At 38.1% G+C, this 20305-nt stretch overlaps 1 protein-coding gene across 1 annotated transcript; it reads left to right on the forward strand.

Annotated features, from left to right (window-relative positions):
• The first annotated feature begins 852 nt into the window (after positions 1-852).
• frmd8 (FERM domain containing 8) lies at positions 853-19652 on the forward strand. The gene is made up of 11 exons (XM_071532382.1): positions 853-990; positions 3979-4076; positions 4272-4439; positions 6459-6560; positions 7831-7889; positions 8533-8699; positions 12677-12892; positions 13025-13148; positions 13329-13478; positions 14353-14581; positions 14846-19652. Exons 2-11 carry the CDS (start codon positions 3986-3988, stop codon positions 14956-14958), a joined length of 1419 nt encoding a protein of 472 aa, XP_071388483.1. The 5' UTR covers positions 853-990; positions 3979-3985; the 3' UTR covers positions 14959-19652.
• Positions 19653-20305: the final 653 nt, after the last annotated feature.

Genomic DNA, 20305 nt, shown 5'->3' on the forward strand with positions numbered 1-20305 from the left:
TATTTACTTTATATATATAGGCCTATTTTTAGATTACATCAGTAAATATTTCATTTAATGATTTAAAAGGTTTAGGTCTACATTTTTCTTATTATTAACCATTTTTAGAGACTCGATAAGATATTGAAATCTTAATAGAAACATCAAGTTTCTGTAGGCCACTTTAATTGCAAATTTATGTTTGTTAATGAATAATTTAGCACGGATTAAAAAAAAAAAACTCATTTGAATGAATTTGTTAGCATTACATAACAGATGGCTAACTTTCAGTAGCCTACAAGGCGGTAGGGAGAGAAAAACAAATGTTTCCAGTGATCTGGGCCCTGCGTACGTAAACACAGTTGCGGTGACGTTTTCAAACATGTGACAACGTGACGACGCTCTCTGCATTTTCGACTCGACTGAAATTTTCGAGTCATTTTCGGGATCTGAGCCTTTCGAACTTGTTCCGTGGAGAGCAATGTTTTGATTTATCTCCCTCGTTTTGTTCAGTTGCCCAATGTGAAGAAGGGGCAAGGCAGACTTCCACTGTAACTGGTGAATATGAGTTAAAACTATGACTTGACATACTTCTACAAGGATTGTTACAGCTCTCAGGTTCTATGTGATTTGCATCCAAATTCACTAAAAACAACCAGTCACAATTGTCACGGTGAATCAGTTTACATTCAAACAATCTTCTGTGGAAGGCATTTACTCTGAACTGTTTCAATGGCTACTTCAATTAATGGCATATTCCTTCATTGCTTCCCCAGTGACTGGAGTGATTGTCACACCCAACGAAGTGTGGTTCAAAATGAGCGAATCCTTCGCCAGTCACACATCACTGTAACTGTTGCAGCTGCCCGGAAAGCTAGTTTTAGACAACTGGCTAGCCAGGAAACTAAAAACGAACCGTAAATTTACTTATTGAGAAGTATTTCCAAAACTGGCAGCATCCCATCTAGAGAATACGCCTTGAGTGGAGGGATTTTCACCAGAAATATCAGGGTAGGTGGACAACAGAGGACATTTTGTTCCTTCACTTGCTAGCTAACGGCTACACAGTACATAAGACAAGCTCGACTGAAATAATGTAGCTAACTTTATTGGATAGAGCGACAAAAAGTAGCTACTTTTGTGATCAAAGGGATATTTATGTCTCATTGTCACCAATTGGTAGTTGAAATGTATGCGACATTAAAATACCAAAATAATACTGTGACAAATGTGCTGAACATGTCATTACTTAGCTAGCACGATTGTTCTTAAGGGCGCTTTCAATCTTGTCTTGTTTAGTACTGTTGAATCGTCCCCTGGAACTTTTTGGGTACGAAGATGCAATTTAATACAATATAAATGTAACTGAATAATAGTGACATATTGAGACCCTTTGGGCTAGTTACAATTAAGCAGCATGATATCAACAGCAGTAAACATTGGTTCAAGTGGGAGATTTAGAGGTCTGTTCTGCTTGTGCTGCTGGATGTTATGCAGACTCCCACCCAGGGGCAGACTCACTGATTTTGGGGCCCTAAGCAAAGGCAAGCATGGGACCCCTGAATCCCAGTCTTCACCCTTTTCAGTCCATTCTTTCCACACATAAACTTCACACTGGGGCTGATCAAAGTGCGTATGCAAGTGTTGATGTTACACTTGCAGGGTTGCAGCTGACAAGAGCTCTGGAGCTGATCTCTCCCGACTGAGAAAAGAATGATAAGTTACTCACATTGTGGTACTAACCAAGAACGTAACAATCATCATTTATAGTGTTGCACTTAGTATTGCATTGCAAAACTGCATTGCATTGCAAAAGCAATTTCTTGCCAGGAATTCATAGTTGCATAAAAACATTTGTAATCGCTAGAAGATGGGTTGTGGAGATGCCAAACCTAGTGAACTTGCTCCACTAACCTCTCTTCAAATCTATCTTTGAATGAGTTGTATATAATGCCAGAATGAAAGCAAAATAGTGTTTTCACTGGAAATCCCGCCTCTCTGACTAGCCAATCAGTATATCTGCAGCATCTCCAACCCTGGTACATAGTTCCTTTTTTCAGTCTGTGAACCATCTCTGCAACCCTCTGCGGGTGCTGCATGTGCCTCTGCGCTTTCTGGCACATTGTGTTTCTGCTCTGCTTTGTTTATGTGCGGGTACAAATGTACAAAGCTAACTTTGTTGCGCTTAATATTCTGATAATTGGACTATTTTGTGAATTCAGATTTCAACAGTATAAAGTGTACAAATTTATTTCCATGTGCAATAATGTAGATCTCTTTCAGTGCTTCCATGTTGCTGTTGTAAGATGCACATGAACAAGTACTTGCACATGAAGTGACGATGTAATGAATGACTCATGTTAGCAATGTTTACAATTGAATATATTGACAGACTCAGTGATCCATGGTTAAGATTGCGTGTGTAGAGCTCCAGTTGATGGAAATAAAATTTGTCCTGCATGTTATTATTTAGTGCCTCCCCCTAATTTGTTTTAATAACAATGTTGTTTTTCTAAATATATAGTCTCAGTAAGGCATAATGTACATTGAGCCAGTAAAATAACGCAAAATAAGTCCTGTAAGGGTGAATCAAGAGGAAAATTATTACACAGTGTTACTGAATACTCAATTCTGATTGGCCAGTGAAGACATTCAGATAATTTCTGAATTACAGACCACTGTTTTACATCTAATCATCACTCTGCAGTCAAGAAGTCTGGTCCATTTTGTTGATTTATAATCAAATTAACTAGTGATTATTTATGCCAAAAAGATGTTGCTCTTTGATTACTGCAGACAAACACTTGGCAGGTTAGAAACTTGGAAGATTTTTCCAATATTCAGTTTGATGTATTTGGAGAGCATGAAACTTGATTCCTAGTTAGATGCTGAATGTCAATCTCACTGGTTTTGGTTTTGTTGCTATGTTTGTAGTTCTGTTACTAACTAGTGTATCCCATGGATGTTAGCTACAGACATTTCTTTGGTTGCCAGTCCTGCTGAACTATTTTTTGGTGGAAGTTTGTAAGTTGCTTCAGGTTGTAATAAAATTATTTGAAATTGTTATTTCTTAATAACGGTTAATGCATTGATGCATTTGTTAAGTAGCCGTGCAATAAGTGTAATAATGACCGGCATGCTGTTCATTAGCTGTGAGCCGGTCATTAACAACGTTGGCCTTCTAAATGTATATGAGAGCGATAATGTACAGCAAACCATTCAAAATCCATAAAAAATTGTAACTGTAACCTCATATGAATTGGAGTCTGCTAGAAGGTTTGAGTTTGAGTGTGAGAATGCACAGCAGACATGGATCATGCACATGCCACTCAGTCTGACGTACTGTAAGACATAAAGCACTTCCCCTGGGTGAAATGGTGTGAAAATAGGGAGTCCCATTTCCGACATGCATACGAGGACATACAAGCTGCACACCACAAGCCCTTGTGTGTTTGCCCTTGCACCTTTTATTGTTGGTCAGTACCTATTGGGCAAGCAAATGGTTATGTGGAAGGTACCAAAAGTGAGATGCTGTTGCTGCTAATGCATTTAGCAGAAATTTAGAAGAATTTGTTTGATGCAAACAAGGGATGGGGTGACACAAATCTTTCCAGCATCTTTCCAGCAAGCCATTCAAGTTAGGGGCTTGTTACAGCTTTGCCAAGTGTGCGGTTTGCGTGTCATAGCTTATGTTACAAAAAGGAAGTAAACAATTTGGAAAAAGGATGTAAACGGTGTACTTTTAGCAACATCCACAAAACAAACTTTGCAGTTGTTTTATAAATGAACAGATTTACTTATCTTGTTGTTTACTCAAAGATTGAGTATATCAAGTTGTTATGTAACTAAGTAAGTATATCAAGTTATATCATCCTGGTTTCCAGCAAAATAATTTCCGTAAAGAGTGGGAATCCTATGTGGGTATCAAATAGTTATGTTGTAATGCTAATATTATCTTGTATTGTGGTAGAATTTTTGAGTTTGGTCTTTATGTTTCAGACTAGAAATGGAAGGAGATGAGTGCAGTTTTCCTGCAGAATCATCAGATGATCACTCGCAAAGAGGAAGTGTTGCCTCTTCTGCAACACTTACCCGTGGTAAATATGAATATGACTCTTGGAGGTTAAAACTCCTCAATATATTCTAAAGATTATCATTTTTATCTGTAGCTAACTGTCTTTTTAAAGTAAAAGTTAAAGCTACCTAAATTTCAATATGATTTTGTTTTCACTTATTTGTCGTCAATAAACTAAATACAATTTTTGTTAATGTTTGTTTGTGTCTTCACGCAGCTCAAGATGTGCTTATCTACCTGATTGGTGACAGTGCTGTACACTTATGTGTGGAAGGGGTTGGCAGCGTCAATGTGCAGGAGTTGGGCCGCAGTGTTCGTGAGGCTCTCCATATTCCTGACTCTGCACAGGAGGCTTTCGCCTTCTGGCTTTGCTCCCCCCTGCTTGGTAAGAAGCTTTTTTGCAACACTTTTCACACTCATCAGTGTTTTTGTGATTTTCAACTGAGATACAGTGATTTCCTAACAAAGGATGGAGCATATAATTTCATTGCGGTTGCCATAGTACAGCAGTAGTAAGTTTGGATGGGAACCACTTTGGCCAGAGTAAGTCATTGTTGTAGCCACATGTATATGCACTCCAGTCCGGATGGTGGGGAGGGGGCTGGCAGGGGATGGACAGGCAAATCAGTGACTACATTTACATGCACTGAGAATTTTGTTCTTAACCTGGTTGCTCAAGTAACCCGGTTTTGGGTTGATACATGTAAACATCATAACGCTGGTTAGAAAAGCCCCGTTAAGCTCACACTCCTATTATGAGAAACCTGGTTAAGATGTCCTGTTTACTCCAATACTGAACAGGTTACTGCAGTATGTAAACATCTTATTCCTTTCACTTTTGATGTGCGCCGTCTGCGCAAACTCTGACTCATAAAGCGTTATGGGTACATTTTGATGTCAACAAAAAACATGGCGGCGAGCAGCACTTGTTTTTGGGATTGTTTTTTTTCCCCCTGTAATAGAAAGTCAAACAGGGAGGGGATAACTGGCGGCACAGATTTTGATACTTTTTTGCTGGTGAACGGTTCTATCTGTGGGCGGGACACTGCAGGTGGACGGGAATATTCCGTTAACTGGTTTATTCATGACAACAGGGATACTTAATCGTCAAGTACTCAAAGGTTCATGTAGACAACTTAACTCGACCTTAACCGGAGTATGGCCAATAACTGGGTTGCTCCATTCATGTAAACATAGTCAGTGATGCTTGTGTGCATTCTCTCTTTTGTCCATCTTACTCACAAACACAGTAGCTGCATCTATAGGATCAGCAGTGACAGAGGTATTTGACAGGTCTAGACATGGTGTCATAGTTTGCATAAGGGGGATACATCATAATGATTGTGTGTGTGTTTGTGTGTGTGTGTGTGTGTATTCGAAATAGAAAAAAAAACAAAAAACAGGCAAGTGAAGCTCCTGCATTGCCTGATTGATCTTTAAATACAAAGGTAACACTTTATAATAACCATCATTAATAAATGGTAAATTGATAGTTAATTAAACTTTAGTTAATAGTTATTTTACTGTTAACAAACAATGAAATGATCATTAATAATGTTTACTAATTATTAGTAATGCTATAATTTATGTTATTTTATCATTCGTTTGTGTAATATAAAATCATTTGTTTATAAATTATATATTGTATCATAGCTTTTTACCCTTTTTACCGTCTCTTATCAGCTATGATACAATATATAATTTATAAACAAATGATTTTATATTACACAAACTAATGATAAAATAACATAAATTATAGCATTACTAATAATTAGTAAACATTATTAATGATCATTTAATTGTTTGTTAACAGTAAAATAACTATTAACTAAAGTTTAATTAACTATCAATTTACCATTTATTAATGATGGTTATTATAAAGTGTTACCAATACAAATTTTGACCTGACTGCAAGAAGAATTTCCCCTCGGGGACAATAATGTTGAATTGAAATAGAAATAATTTGCCATCCAAAATACTTGGCTGTACCTTTTCACTTTGCAGATAAGTCAGGTGGGCTCAGTGCCTACATGCCTGCAGCCACGTAGAACAAGCCTAATGACATATCTGTTCTACAAACAGGGTTTGTAGGCTATGCCTGAATTTTGAATAAAGTGCTACAAAATGGTTGATTCATTGCAACTGTTACAATAGCTGTTATTGCAACTGTTACAATAACAAATCGTCAATGTGAAGAAAAAAAAATTTGAATCGGTAAGGTCTAGTCAGTCACAGAGAATCAATTGCTTTTTCTTTCCTTGAAATAACCATGTACTGTTATGATTTGAGTGGGCTCACTTTGATGTGACCAGCTCCAGTACCACACTGGCGAAGGGCACAAGAAGCAGAGCAGAAAAGCACACACATCTTACTGTATCATCTTTACTTTCCCCCGATTTCTCAGAATTGCAGTTAAAGCCAAGGCATCAGCCATACAAATTGTGTCGGCAGTGGCAGGACCTACTGTATCGCTTCACTGAGGCCTCGGAGGATGACATATCACAAGGTGAGAGCCTGGTCTGTCTGTGTCAGTGTATGTGGAGCAGGGCCTGTTTCTTTTTCTGTAGCAGCTCCTTCTGGATTTGAAGCTCACTCATAAATTGTTTATGCTTAGTAACCAACTCCAGGTAAATAAAAGAAAAAGGTACTGTCAGTGGTTGCTATGTATCCATTTTTATCTCTGTTTATGTTTTATGCAGAATGCATTCTTTACATATAACCAGGCCTGGTTGTCATAGTTTCAGAGTATGACCAGCAGTTATAAACTGCATCATTCCTGTAACATTCCTACTCCCACTACAGTGAGTAGAAAGTCCTGCAAAATGTGGCCTAATGGTTTGAGGGACTGTCCTGTTACCAGAAGGTCCCAGGTTTGATTCCCTATGAGGGCGAGTGCCAGCCCTGCTGAAGTGTCCTTGAGCAAAACACAAAAACAAAATTCCTCCCAGCTCCAGGTACACTGTTCTGCACCGCACTCTGCAGACTCAACTCCCTGTGGCATGTGAAAAGACAAATACCCCACCTCAGGGAACAAGCCCAAAAAATAAAGTAATAATTCCTGACATTTTCATGTAAATATATTTCCTTTTTGCCACTGTATCACCGATCAATATAACACAATACTGATGTTCATGAAAGCTTTTACATTTAGTGTTGTAGACACCCATGAGTGAGTACCTTCTTTCTGGAAAACAATCTTTTGGCACTCAGCAACAGTGGTTTGTTTGAAATAAAGAACTGAGTAGTTGGCATGAGCAATGATAGCCGCCATGGTTGAACAGGGCCAGAATAAAAAAAAAAAAAAGAATAAAAAAATACAATCATGTGGATTATTACTTTAATGCAGTAAAGCATGGGATTATTAAAGGGTTTTATGGGGAGTGATTTCTGCCTATCGAATATTACAGGAATGAGCAGGAACAGAGTGGATTGGAGTGGGCTTGAGTGGCAGACACTCCAGTGTGCTGCTCACCCTCACCTCACATCACTGTGTTCGTCACTCTAGCCTCACTGCACTCTGCTTTCTTGCACTGCGCTCAACTCTGCTCAGGTTTGGATTAACTGCACAGCTTCTCAGTAAAGCTGTTTCTCTGGAGTGCAAAAAAATCCAAGTTTTAACATCTGTTTAATTGAACAACAACTCCAGTTATTTTTTTTGAAATAATAGTCAACTTTAATCACTTGTCCTAAGCTGCATATCTGCCATCATGTTTTTTTTTTGTTTGTTTGTTTTTTACTGCCTTTATGCACTCATTGTCCTCTTCTTTTTCTCCAAGATGAACCATGTCTCCAATACAGGCGGAATGTGTTTTATCCCAAGTCTAAAGAGCTACAGGTACCATTAACCCTGATTCACTGTGATTTTGTGAAACCGTCTCATTCTCTGGGAAAAGATAAATTGCCTTTTGCCACTTTAGCCCCACAACTCTCATTGATTATATTTACATAAATTAAAAACGTTTTTGCTCTAAAGTACATTGACTGAGTTATTTATGCAGTGACTGAGTGTTTGACTAATAACATGATTTTAAAAGTACTTTAAAAATATAAAAATGAAAGTATCTTATTCAAATTTAGCTTATTATTGTTAACCAAAATGGACTTTGAGTTGCAGTGGAATCTGAAAATTTTGGAAACATCTTTATCCATCAGTGAGTCGTACCCATAAAGATTCCAAGTTTAGTTAATTGGTTTACTCAAAAAAAGCAGATTGGGGCTTTAATGAAAATGTTTGGCTAATGCCTGTGGAAGCCAGACAAACACCAAAGACTGCATTGTTCATAATTGTGCATTGCTGTAAGCTAACGTTGCCATTTCACTGGCTCCATACATACTGCTGGCACAAACGTATTTTCTTGTTTTACATTTGATGGAAGAAGCATTTCTATTTATTGATATCATGTGTAAACTGAAACTACCTTCAAGCTAATTTTCCTGCTAAATGGAATGTGCTTTGTCATCCTGTCACCCTCGAGCAGATGGATGACGAGGGAGTGCTGAGGCTGCTGTATGAAGAGGCCAGGAGCAACATCCTCACAGGCCGCTACCCCTGTGACCCTGAGCACTGGACCGGTCTCGGAGCGTTGTCGCTCGCCCTCAATGAGGGAATTGGTCTGGACAGCCAAAAACTGACTACTATTATAAAGTAAGTTATAAAGCTTGGTTTATAGTTTGGTTTTCATACATATTTATAGGGGCTTTGATAGCAAAGGGGGTGTAAACAAGATTACATTTTCTCTAACCAATAGCATACAACAACAACAACAACACAAAAGACTAGGGGCGTGTAGATCATTAGAGATAGCTTCATACCTCTAAAGTTGGCCCTGAAATGTATGACTGAAGTATAAACAGGTAAAAAAAAACATTGAAGTTACTCAAGTACCAGCTGTGAAATGCATGAGCCCCATTTTGTCTCCTCCATAACTTAAATAACAGAACCTAAACACATGAAAGCTTCTATAGACACAATGTTAATGGATGAATGACTGATTAAAATAGACTCATGCAACTTGCAATGAGTTTATTTGGAATTGAAAGAGCATTGCTGTTCTGTCCTTAATGTTATATTTCACTTTCATGTTCAAGTTAGTGCTATTTGCTGGGAAGATAAATAACATTTTCCTTGAGGAAAATTATTTTCAACATATAATCCTCCTTAACATTCTATCTGTTGGCTGCAGTAACTGTTTAAATATTAGACACCTCAAAGTCTGGCTGGAGACTAAAAGCTCTTTCACACCGAGTGCGAATTTCGGTGCGGATTACTCGCACAGAGATTTACAAAAAATGATTTTGTGGGTTATAATGGAAGCTTGGGCGGTACTTTCATGTGGCAAGAAAAAAATTCTGAACCACTTTGTCTTCTGCGGCATTCCATCTGTGAAAATATACACTTGACCAATGAAATCTTTTGCTTTCTATGATGTCATATTTTCAAACGTTGTCCCAGGCTGAAATACATATGTGTGGCTTTCGATCGCTAAAAGGCTTGGGTACAGGGATGATGGTTAGGCTGTGCGCCTTTACGCGCAGGTGAGGCAGAGGCACACTCTGATCCACGTTCACTCATACAGTGGACTAGGAAGGCTAATATACAGTAGATATACTATAGGCACAAATTAAATTATCGCCTGCCAAACTGAGGGTATGGTAGCGCTTCACAGACAACATATGTAAACTATGATCTATTTTCTCCACAGCTGTAGCCAGAACAGCAACTGGTTTCACCTCACACACACTGCAAGTCATTGCTCAGGGTCGATTTGCACCATGTCATGTAAAATCCACTGCATAGGCTTTTTAACCATTGTAATATCAGTATTTTGGTGTATTTTTTTCTATTAACACTAGAAAGGCCATGGGCTGGTATTGAGATTTTAAATTTCAATTTCTGAAACACTGGAAATACTATGGTCTCGCTTTAAAGGCCTTTTCAGAATTCTAAAAAACAGGTATTGTACCTAAATAAATTTTTTCAATTTTCTCCCTGCAACATACCTGCAAATTACACCAGTATGACGGGCTACAGGGCGCTGGTAGACAGATGTGAAGTCTCTCTCTCTCCTTCTCCTCCTTTCTTCCACTGACCAACTCAGCGCCATCAAAACTCCATGTAAAGTAATTTCACACATATGATTGCATACTTTTAGAACAACAGTGTGATGAGACACAGAGCTCCTGGACATGAAACGTGAGATATTCTGTCTGTGGATAAACTGAAAGATTAATTGCGCAATATTGTGCTTCTGTATTTCCATGGGACATCTGTGCGTAAAGCACGTCCCCAAAAGCATTTAATGGACAGAGCTCATTATATATCTACAAATATTTCACATTTAGCAAATGTTATCAATACTGGTTATTTCCTATGATTTAACACTATACAGTATAACACTAAGGTCGGCTGTAGGAAACGTGAGCTGAGCGCTGCGTAATGGCGCATTCCAAGGATTCCATGCAGTAAATTCACGATGATTGAAAGAGCCTGTCATGTTTTTTTAAAATACCTTATAGTTCATTATTGTTTTATCATTTAATTGCTCAGTTCTTTGTGCCGTTTTGTTGCTCAAGCACGTTTGGCAATGTGCCAGTAATGTTTAATATATTGAAGTAATGGCTGCGCCTCCGTATATATTGTATTTTAGAAATTAATGCTGATTTCGTTGCGATGTTTTTTTTTCCAAAGATGAAGATTTGAGGTAGGCTGTGGTGCTTTTCCCTATAGGCTACAATAGGTTACTGATGCGGTCTGTTGGTCTTTGCTTGGCTGCAGAAGCCTGTAGTCCAGACAAAAGCTGAGTGATCCATCTCTCCATGGTCTCCTTCTTTCTTTTCTATATTCGTTTGGTTTCAATTATAAATATTCATCATGGACTAATGAGTAGTCCTAAACACCCCAATGATATTATACCATTTTAAACTTTTATTTAGGCTACAAGAGCCATAACTATAAAAAATACATACCGATTCCATAAGTAAAATAAATAATCACTTATAGGCTTTAGTGTGAGCACTGTTGTTGCTGAATCGTGGAGAAAGTTTGATTATTGAATGACCTTTGTGTTACAGCCTACATATTTCAGTATGATAGTTATTGGCATGCTCCTGGATGAGCCTATAAACTCTCTGTGTTCCATCCGCCTTTCCAAAATAGGATGGGCCCAACACTTTCTCCTCTTTTTACTGTGTAAAAGAATGAAGATAACGTTGCTGTGACTGCTACTTTCTATGTCCATTTTCTCTCAGATAATAAACAGGATTTTTTTTTTCTGTTGCTGCGGAATTGGAACACTAGAATGCAAAAATGTCGCACCGGACCCGGTGTGTAAGCTTCACATGCGGAAAAATCCCACATGAATATTCCGCAAATCCATCCCGCATTTTCGTGTCGCACCGGTGTGAAACAGCTTTAAGTCTTCGTCCCACAAGTCCAAAGATCACTTCTCATTTCCTTCATTTTTCTCTGTGACCCAGAAATCAATTGCCATGTTGCCAGCTGTCCCAATAATAGAGGAAATGAGAGAAGGCACTCAAGTGTATACTCTCCAGGAAGTAAATTATAAGATGTTTGATGTGTCCCCAGTATAGCCCAATCAAATTCTATGCCTCTCAGTTAGCAGGAGAAAAACACAACTCTTGGAATGATATGAAAATATAAACCCTCATAATACAATTACTTGGAACTTGATGACTACTTCATCATCATATCAGAGGACGTCTAATAAGATGGTCTTCATCAGTCGACGTCTTTATGACGCTGAAGAACAGAAGCTGTCCCAGTTTCAGAGCTCTTCTCTTACTTTTCTCTTTTCCTTTCCTCCCTTCCTTCCCTCACCCATTTTTTTCTTGGTAGGATATGAGTGGTGGAGACTGAGGAAAGGAAAGAAGCTGTAGTGATCTTGGTAGGGGTTTTGGGACGCCCTCCTGTGTGTGAGAGGAGAGAAAATAGATGAGTTAAGGGAGAACTGCTCTAAGCGGACTATGTAAATGTAGGCTCTGACTAAGTCTTTCCAGAACACATGGTCTTAATGACACCAAAGGAATGTAGGCTAACATACGCAGTGTGTGATTTTGTCAGCTACAGTTCTCTGAATATGGATAATATCACAACATGATCAGATGGGTTCAGAACAAAAACATTATCCGTACCAAGTGGATGTTCTCTCCAAGCACTCAGCCCAGCTTTAAAAATGCTGCTGTCACACTTCACATTTCTTTTGTTCAAAGCCAAGAATCAGAGAAATGAAGAGACTCTTTTGTAAAGATTAAACACAAAATAGCAAAATAGTACAGTACATCAATGCAATAGGCTAGGTACTGCACAGATATATTGACAACTTGAAAGCTGCACACTTGGCCTCCGGCATCTTTTACATATCTTGTTAATCATAAAGACAGAGCGGCTCAGAAAAAGGAAAAGGTGAAGTGAAACTCCAAATGGGCAACAGATTGATTTTGTAAATTGAAGAAAATCTAGAGCTCAGCTCTGTGGAGAGAAGATGCCATTTATGCAAATCTGAACATGAGTATTCAATTTGTGACATCTCATCAACACTTCGTTACATATTGCACCATGTTTTCACACTGACTCGACTATTTTCTGTCATCTGCCTGCCACAGAGAAAAGAAGCTGTCTTCTTTCCTGCCTGCACATGTTGCGATGGGGGGTGGAGGTTTGTTCTCTACCCTGAGAGGGAAAGGGAGCCGTCAGGCAGCGCTGGAGCAAAACCTGTTGGAGGAGTACAGAAGGATCAGCACATCTGCTGGCAGCCCTCCCGAGCCCTCACAGCTCCTACACCAGTACCTCAACAAATGCCACACTCTGCCTTACTATGGGTATGAATTTGTAAAAGTTTGAATTGAATGAATTTTTAAGTTGAAAGTATTTTCTTAGACGCCTCACATTACCCACATATCTTGACTCATTCAATGTTTATGTGAATTTAATGAACATAACTGCCTAAACAGGTGTGCTTTCTTCTTTGGGGAGATTGACAAGCCAGTGCAAGGGATCCTCCAGAGGGGAGGACGCAAAGCTGTCAACGTTGGGATCAGCCTGGAGGGAGTATATGTGATGGATATCAAAGAGAAGGTGAGTGTTGTATTCTGTTGGGTTGACAGCTTTGGTAAACAGAGATACAATACTATGTTTCTCACTTTACAGCTTTTATGAGCTTCGTTGCTTAGAAGAAGATAAAAGACAGGGAGAAAGATTTTGCATTTTTTCATAAAGGCTACCCTCAATTCTCTTCTTGAACTCATTTCCTTGCAGCATGTGCTTCTTGGCCTGCGTTTCAGCGAGCTGTCCTGGGACCACAGCTACCCCGAGGAGGAGGGGGACTCACATATTCTTTGGCTAGAATTTGATGGAGAGGAAGCTGGCACCCCTGTCAACAAGTTGCTGAAGATCTACTCAAAACAAGTAAGGAAACCTGTTGTGAAATCAAGTAAGAAAATCATGATCATTTGATATCAAGCCATGTAAAAAATAAATTTTAAAGGAAAATAGGCTGAGGTTGTGTGTAAAGTCTTCTATTATTCTTTTTCTGTGTATCAGTGCCTTATTTCAATTATTTTCAGTAAGGGAAGAGCTTATGCTGGTGTGTGTATAAAAGTGCAGTGCTTGGTGTTTTTTTTTGGAGCTTCACCTATTTGGTTAATCTGCTTTCTGTGCTTCAAATTTAAAATATTTTAAGTTTGCAGAAGAGCAACAGTCGGTGTTACTTGTTGACACCTAACCAGTTGCAACTCGGGGACGGGACGGTTGTTGGATTGAAACTCCATAAGAACCCTATTGCACTTATGTTTAAAAACATATATAATCTTATATAATATATATCATTTTTTTTTTTACTTTTTCTTTCACAAAAATGTAATTGTTGTAAATTCTAACCGTTGTTACAAGCTTTGTGTGTCGTCAGAGAAGGTAGCCTGATCATTGTGGAAAAGATTGTCTGAGCCACCAGATGGTGAAGAGCTCTTACATAACAGTAGAAGCAGCGATAAAACATAATCACACCAGGCTCTAATCCAAGACTGGCGACCCTGTACCCTGCTCAACAGAATCACAGCCAGTCCTGTTACTGTAAGAGACATTAGAAGAGTACATGCCTGTGGTTCACCATTGGGACGTCATTGTGGAGCTCAACTATTGAAATAAATGAAAGAAATACTAACAATTTCAATATCTAATCATATTAATTAAATTTCCCCATGTATTTTGCCAAGAAATAGCCCAATGGGTCTAATTTGACTAACAAACTGTTACTCACCTTTAATTTTCTTTTGTCCACCAGGCGGAGCTCATGAGTGGCTTCATTGAGTTCTGTGTGGAGCTGAAGTCTGCGGCGGAGGGCGGAGCCGCAGCTGAAGCTGATGGCGAGGTCGGTCTGTCTCAGCAGCCTGCTGGACAAGATGGCAGCAACGAGAAAGGACGTGGGGGACAGCGCGGGAAACTGCGCAGGCAAAGCAGTGTTGTGTGCAGTCGGGTCCATTCGCTCAACACCATTAGCTACGTGGACAATGGTGAGCACGGTAGAATTAACGGGTTTAAAGAAAAGTGTTTATTGTTTTTTTATTGAAATTGGATTTTGAAATGTGAAATCCTTCACATTTTAGTCAAACAACTGTTATTGAGTCTGATACTCTGTGCCAAGAAAATCTCCCAATCAGAATTATTTTTCAGTCACTGTATTGTCAAATACTAATAGGTGATGCTAATCTGGATGATAAGAGTTGATAGAGATGATATGTGCTATTTTAATACTTTTTTCTCTTGTCGTCTTTCAGGGAAAGAAATTAAGCGTTTGAAGCCGAAAAGAGCGGCTTCCTTCTTTACCCGGCAGGCGCCTGCACCCACATACTCTGCTGTGCAGGTGGTGGAGAGTTTGGAGCAGGGCTAACCTCGGGGATCGGCTCTGCCTCAGGCTTCTCAAAGACCAAACCTGAACATTTTACATTGAGATTTAAGGAAAAGACTTGATACAAGTTTGAGGGTTTAACTCATAATGAAAATGCAATGGACCAAGAGAGGGATCTAAGTGTGAATGACAATATTTATCCGTCAAAGTTGTGTATATTAAGAGAATACGGTAATGTGAAAAACAAAATGATCTATTAAGCAATTATGCCTCCAAGGTTAAACAGAAGTGGCTTTTCATTAGATGGCCCAAGATGAACCTGATGAACATGGGGAAAAAATATCATTTTAGGAGCGCCATGTTGTGGCTGTGGCCTTTTATCACTGTTCTCCTTCAGGCAAACTTATACTAAAGACTGGAACAAGTCTGAGACAGGTCTTCATATTTTAGAAATAATCCTCAGACACTGGCTCCGATCGAGGACTTTATGAAATCTTAACGTGTGCAGCCCTCAGTCGAAACCAGTTTTGAAAGTTTTGTAGTGTTTTCCAGCCCTTTGAAGCAGTACTTAATGCTATTTTTCTAAAACGTTCAGCCTAATCTGAGTGTAAAATTAATTCATTAACAAACATTACTATATAGCCACAAATAACAAACACTATTAGACGCTGTTTACTTTTCCTCAAACTGCAAGTGTTACCAAAAAACCTGATGCTACGTAATTACTACAGTTAGCATGACAAACACGTTTTCAGGGGATGATCTGAGGGTGTGTTCACACTATTCTGCTTTTTTTAAACTGCCTGCAACTTTTTTTCATGAAAGTCAATGGGAAACTTTTAAACTTACTGTGCCTGATTTCGTTTTTGGTAGAGTTGAGTGCTTTCTAAAAGTTCAACGTTTTTGAGGAACATGTGTGAAGTCAGCTTTTTTGTGAGCCGACTAATCACCAGTGAAGCAGAGGCAGAGTTTCATGGTATGTTGGCAGCTGACCGGCTACAACAACCAGAATGAAACTGGAGACAGTACTGGTAGAAAGGTTGGCACATTGGCTGTGTTGTGGGAGTTTGTGGTAAGTCGGCCTATTTGAGAATTTGACATAAGTACTGTTTGCTGATAGAGGCTGCTGGTCGTCATAGAAACAGTGTGAGTTGCACAACCCGCTTTTTCAAATACATTTTATGTGTTTTATTATTATTATTATTATTATTATTAGGATTTTTACAAAAAACTGAATAGTGTGAGCTCACCCTAAGCAGGTAAAAAAAAATGGAAAAACAGACTTTTCAACACTTTACAACATCCAATTGTAGAGGTCAAAATCAAACCAAATATTGACAGTAATAAGCCCTGGCTATGGAGCAAAAATCATTAATGTGCATTAAGAGAAGTTTTTTTAAATCACAATCAAAAACTAATAAAACCATAGGTTTATTGTGATGTATTGATCAACTAATACTAAAAATGTAAAAACTCAAAGTCAAACTGCATGAACCATCTGTGGAAAATTTCAGGTAAACAAATCAGTCAAGACTGAATTAGAAGTGAATGGATATATGTGGGCTTAATGTGGCCTAACATGGCTTAAAGGGATATGTCACCCATTTGACATTATTTCAAAATAGTTCTCTTGCCTTCGAACTCGCTGGTTCAGCAGTAGTGACTAAATGCACCATCTCCATCCTATTTTTCTCCGCTACCAAATGGTTTGCAGTTGTCATCCCTGCAGCAGCGTACAAGCTAGAATATTCAATTCAAAATTTACCTGCCAGTTCAGCACCATCAATACCAGTAACATCCATGGAGAGCTCTTCACCTAACAACACACACACTAAATTGGAGATTATCTTGATTGCTTGCTTAGTCAGCCTGAACAGAATTATTCTTTGTAAAGATTATGCAATACAGTACTTCTGTAACTTTAGACATGACAGCGGCTAAAATGAAACAAACTTGTTAAGTAATGTGAACGTTTGGCCTTTATACAGCTGCAGCCCACTGAGGAGCCATGAACCACACTGTCGCATTTATGCTGCAGCCATTATGTCTAATTTCTGGTTAGCCTTTTTTCCCTGCAAATACAAGCTCATTTCAAAACGATCATTAGAAACAAGTGGGGGAGCACTGTCTTTAACTGTATAGAAATGTACAGTACATATGACACAGAGCAAATGACCAAGGACTTGTCACTATGCTGTTAAAACCTCAGTCTGTATACCAAAGCCTATCTCACATGCTGCAATACGACAACTTAAACACTCCAGAGACAGATTCAGTCTCATGTTTTTACAGTTGATGTTATTGGCACCCCTTGCAATATCGCTAATTATTTCTACAAAAACAGGGTAGAATTAAAAATAACAACCTTTATTTATCTGTAGCTTTATTATTCTGATTCTCAACACTGCAGAATGGAAAATAACTAAGCTAATAGAAAAATGGCTATGGCAATCACTGAACCAAACAAAAACTAACAATTCCAGAGAGCAGCAATAATGTAACCAAAAAATTAGTCCCTTTTCTCTCCTATCTATATGTTCACACTGGCTGTGGCTTCATATGGATTGGTATCTTTAACCAGCAAGATAAAGAATATCTGGACTTGCAAATAACAAGCATATCTTATACTTCTTGAATGATCATATTTTCTTACTCATTCTTTGTAAGTAATATAAGTGACATATCACTCTGTACCACAGAATCAGAACTGTGCTTTAAATTAAAAACTACCTTATATTTTGAAGAAATATTGAATTATCAGCAAAATTGCAAGGCGTGTCAATAACACAGTCCAGATCTGTATTTGTTATGGAAACAGTGGCATGCCCCCACCTTTACATGGCAGGATCCTCCAGATGCCTCTCAGAACTTCACCCTGATCTTAGTAGAAGCAGTACCAGTATATGTTTTTTTCTACATTTAACAAGGGAGCTCTGTTTATCTCACTAATATACACACAAAACTATACAACTTTATAGTACTGCCTTCCACTTGAACTTGATGTGCTCATTTGAGATGTGGTGATGCCAGAGGAATCAAAGTTAACATGTATCCTTTCTGATTCTCTGCGTATGCAAACTGCTGAATGTTTCTACATTATGTCCTTTCACTTATATGTCAGTTATGTAACTTAACTGATGCAAAAGCAACAGTCTGATTTGTTGTTGCTAAGTTACACTATGCATGTTATATTGTAGAATAGCCATTCCGACAAACCACACATCATGTGATATGATACTGCACTATTAATACTAATACACTGTATATAATTGTTTTACATCTGCTGATTCTTTGTATTGTTTGTTAGCTTTCATAAGAGAATATTTTTACTTTCACTTTCATATATTTGTTAGTGTTCTTACACGAAAATGAAGAAATAGGTCATTTTAAGTATTGTTTTCTCAAGCAGTCACTTTACCGAAACATAAAGTGCCTTTTTTATTTGTACTAAGTTGGCTTCTGAGGGAATGTTTTGGTACTTGGAAACCAGGGCTGGGCTTCTTTGGTGGTCTAAAATAACTGCATAGGGTGCTGTAACCTGTGTCTCGCATTTTCAACTAAATGATGCATTTCATCTTCCCTAGCTGATGTGAGTTTGTTAAGGCCTGTACGACTCCCCGGACAACTACATTGGTCAGGCTGCTGTTCAATAATGTAATCTGGTTCCTATCAATGCAGTGGACAGTCAGCTGTGCTTTCATCAAAATGTATCTGACATACAGTGTGGTCTCATCTCTTAGTCTCTTGTCTGTTTAAAAGTGCAGTTACTACCTGAGATAAAGGTAACTTTAGATAGGAGACTTTAGCTTTAGCTCAAATGTGCTGTAGTCATATTCCATATTCACTGACATTTTACCTGTTGAGTCACTGCGAATTAAATAATTTCACAAAGCACGCAAACACCAACAAATTAATCACTAAAGTGGAAGGATGTGCTTTGATGTATGGGAAACAGTTTGGTAATATTCTGCATAGATATTGACCAGTTTTGTCATGAGGTATATGCCCACTTGCCGTTAACTGTGTGCTGCATTGATGTCAGTCAGAGTCGACCAATGTAGGCCTGATGGGGAGGGAGAGTCTGGTTGTGTTCAAAGCTAGTTGAGAAAAGTTTGACTTCTCCATATGGAGTTGTATGTAAAATTATATTACAGAGTACACTGAAATAAACAGAAGGATTCCATTTCCACCTAAAAACTATCTTCCTTTGACTGTAATTACTTGTGTTGCTGTTGATTGTTTTTTTTACAATGTTTCTTTACAACAAACATTATAGCTTATACTTCATAAGCGTATGTATTTAAAAACAACTGATACAGTACATGAAGTTAATTGTTTATAAGAGACTATTTTGTATTTGTCAACACAGGAAAATGAATGGATTATGGATGGATTATCTTTGTTGGCACTTTCCTTCCCTATATAAACTCAAGATTTATTGATTGATTCCTTCTTGGAATGATGTGTCATAGCCTTAGCTAATGATTTAAAAACTTTCTTTTCTGCAACTCTTAAATTTGCCATGTTTTCAGTTAATTAAGCTGGTTGGATACTGAAAACTGCATTTATAGAATGGAAGCAACAGCTATTGGGGAGGACACTCACTTCTCAAAATTTGTGTGATTCTTACCAATTGTATTTGGTCATCTGTTTTGAGAATGCATTCAAGTTGTTAAATTAAATAGTACACTGCTCATGTTGCAGCAAAATAAGAGCTTTTCCTGAGCTCAGGCACGCATCCATCTCTGTTGGAGATCTGGTCTTTTTTTTTTTTTTTTTTTTTTTTTTAATCGTTTCATATGCACCTCTAAACTCAGCTCAGTGATTTTTGACTTTACCAAGCCCCATGCAAGGGGCAATTTTTATTTAATATTAAAAATGGGCCCATTTTCAAATATAGCTAAAAGAAATTATAGGATATTATTCCATTGTTTTTATTTACAACACAATATACAAACATTTGCAGCCTATACAGATTGTTGTTATGCAGTATGTGTGAATCTTTGAAAAATAAAATGAACATCGTTTTCTCTGAGGATTAGACCTATTAATTTCCCTTTACTTTTTTCTCATTGTTACTGTCATTTTCTGGCTTTAAATGTATTTTTCCCTTTCATGGTTAGTGTTTGGCCGACTACAGATAGGCTAGTGCAATTCATGCAAGTGCTTCTATTGATTTTTTGAATCAAAACTGCTCCTCTTGGTTAAATCATTGGGTAAACTGGCATATTTTGAATGTTGAGAAAATCCAATCAAATCAATTCACATGTTCGATTTTTATACATATTGATATAAATACATTGTGTAACATATAAACTACATTTATATATTCAGTTTACATAGATCACATACTTGGACATGCGCAGTAGTGCGCTTCCGAAGTGCCCAA

This window comes from Centroberyx affinis, unplaced genomic scaffold, assembly GCF_046629955.1.
Source record: "Centroberyx affinis isolate AG114_WGS23_722 - 3 ecotype Tasmania unplaced genomic scaffold, CSIRO-AGI_Caff_v1 ptg002187l_1, whole genome shotgun sequence".
Lineage (NCBI taxonomy): Eukaryota > Metazoa > Chordata > Actinopteri > Beryciformes > Berycidae > Centroberyx > Centroberyx affinis.

Bases quoted from the DNA above. Each gene is read 5' to 3' on its own strand.
- frmd8 (XM_071532382.1), top strand. From the start codon at position 3,986: ATGGAAGGAGATGAGTGCAGTTTTCCTGCAGAATCATCAGATGATCAC. The intron at 13,149-13,328 runs GTGAGTGTTGTA...ATTTCCTTGCAG, and splicing joins TGATGGATATCAAAGAGAAG to CATGTGCTTCTTGGCCTGCG. The intron at 13,479-14,352 runs GTAAGGAAACCT...TTTGTCCACCAG, and splicing joins TGAAGATCTACTCAAAACAA to GCGGAGCTCATGAGTGGCTT.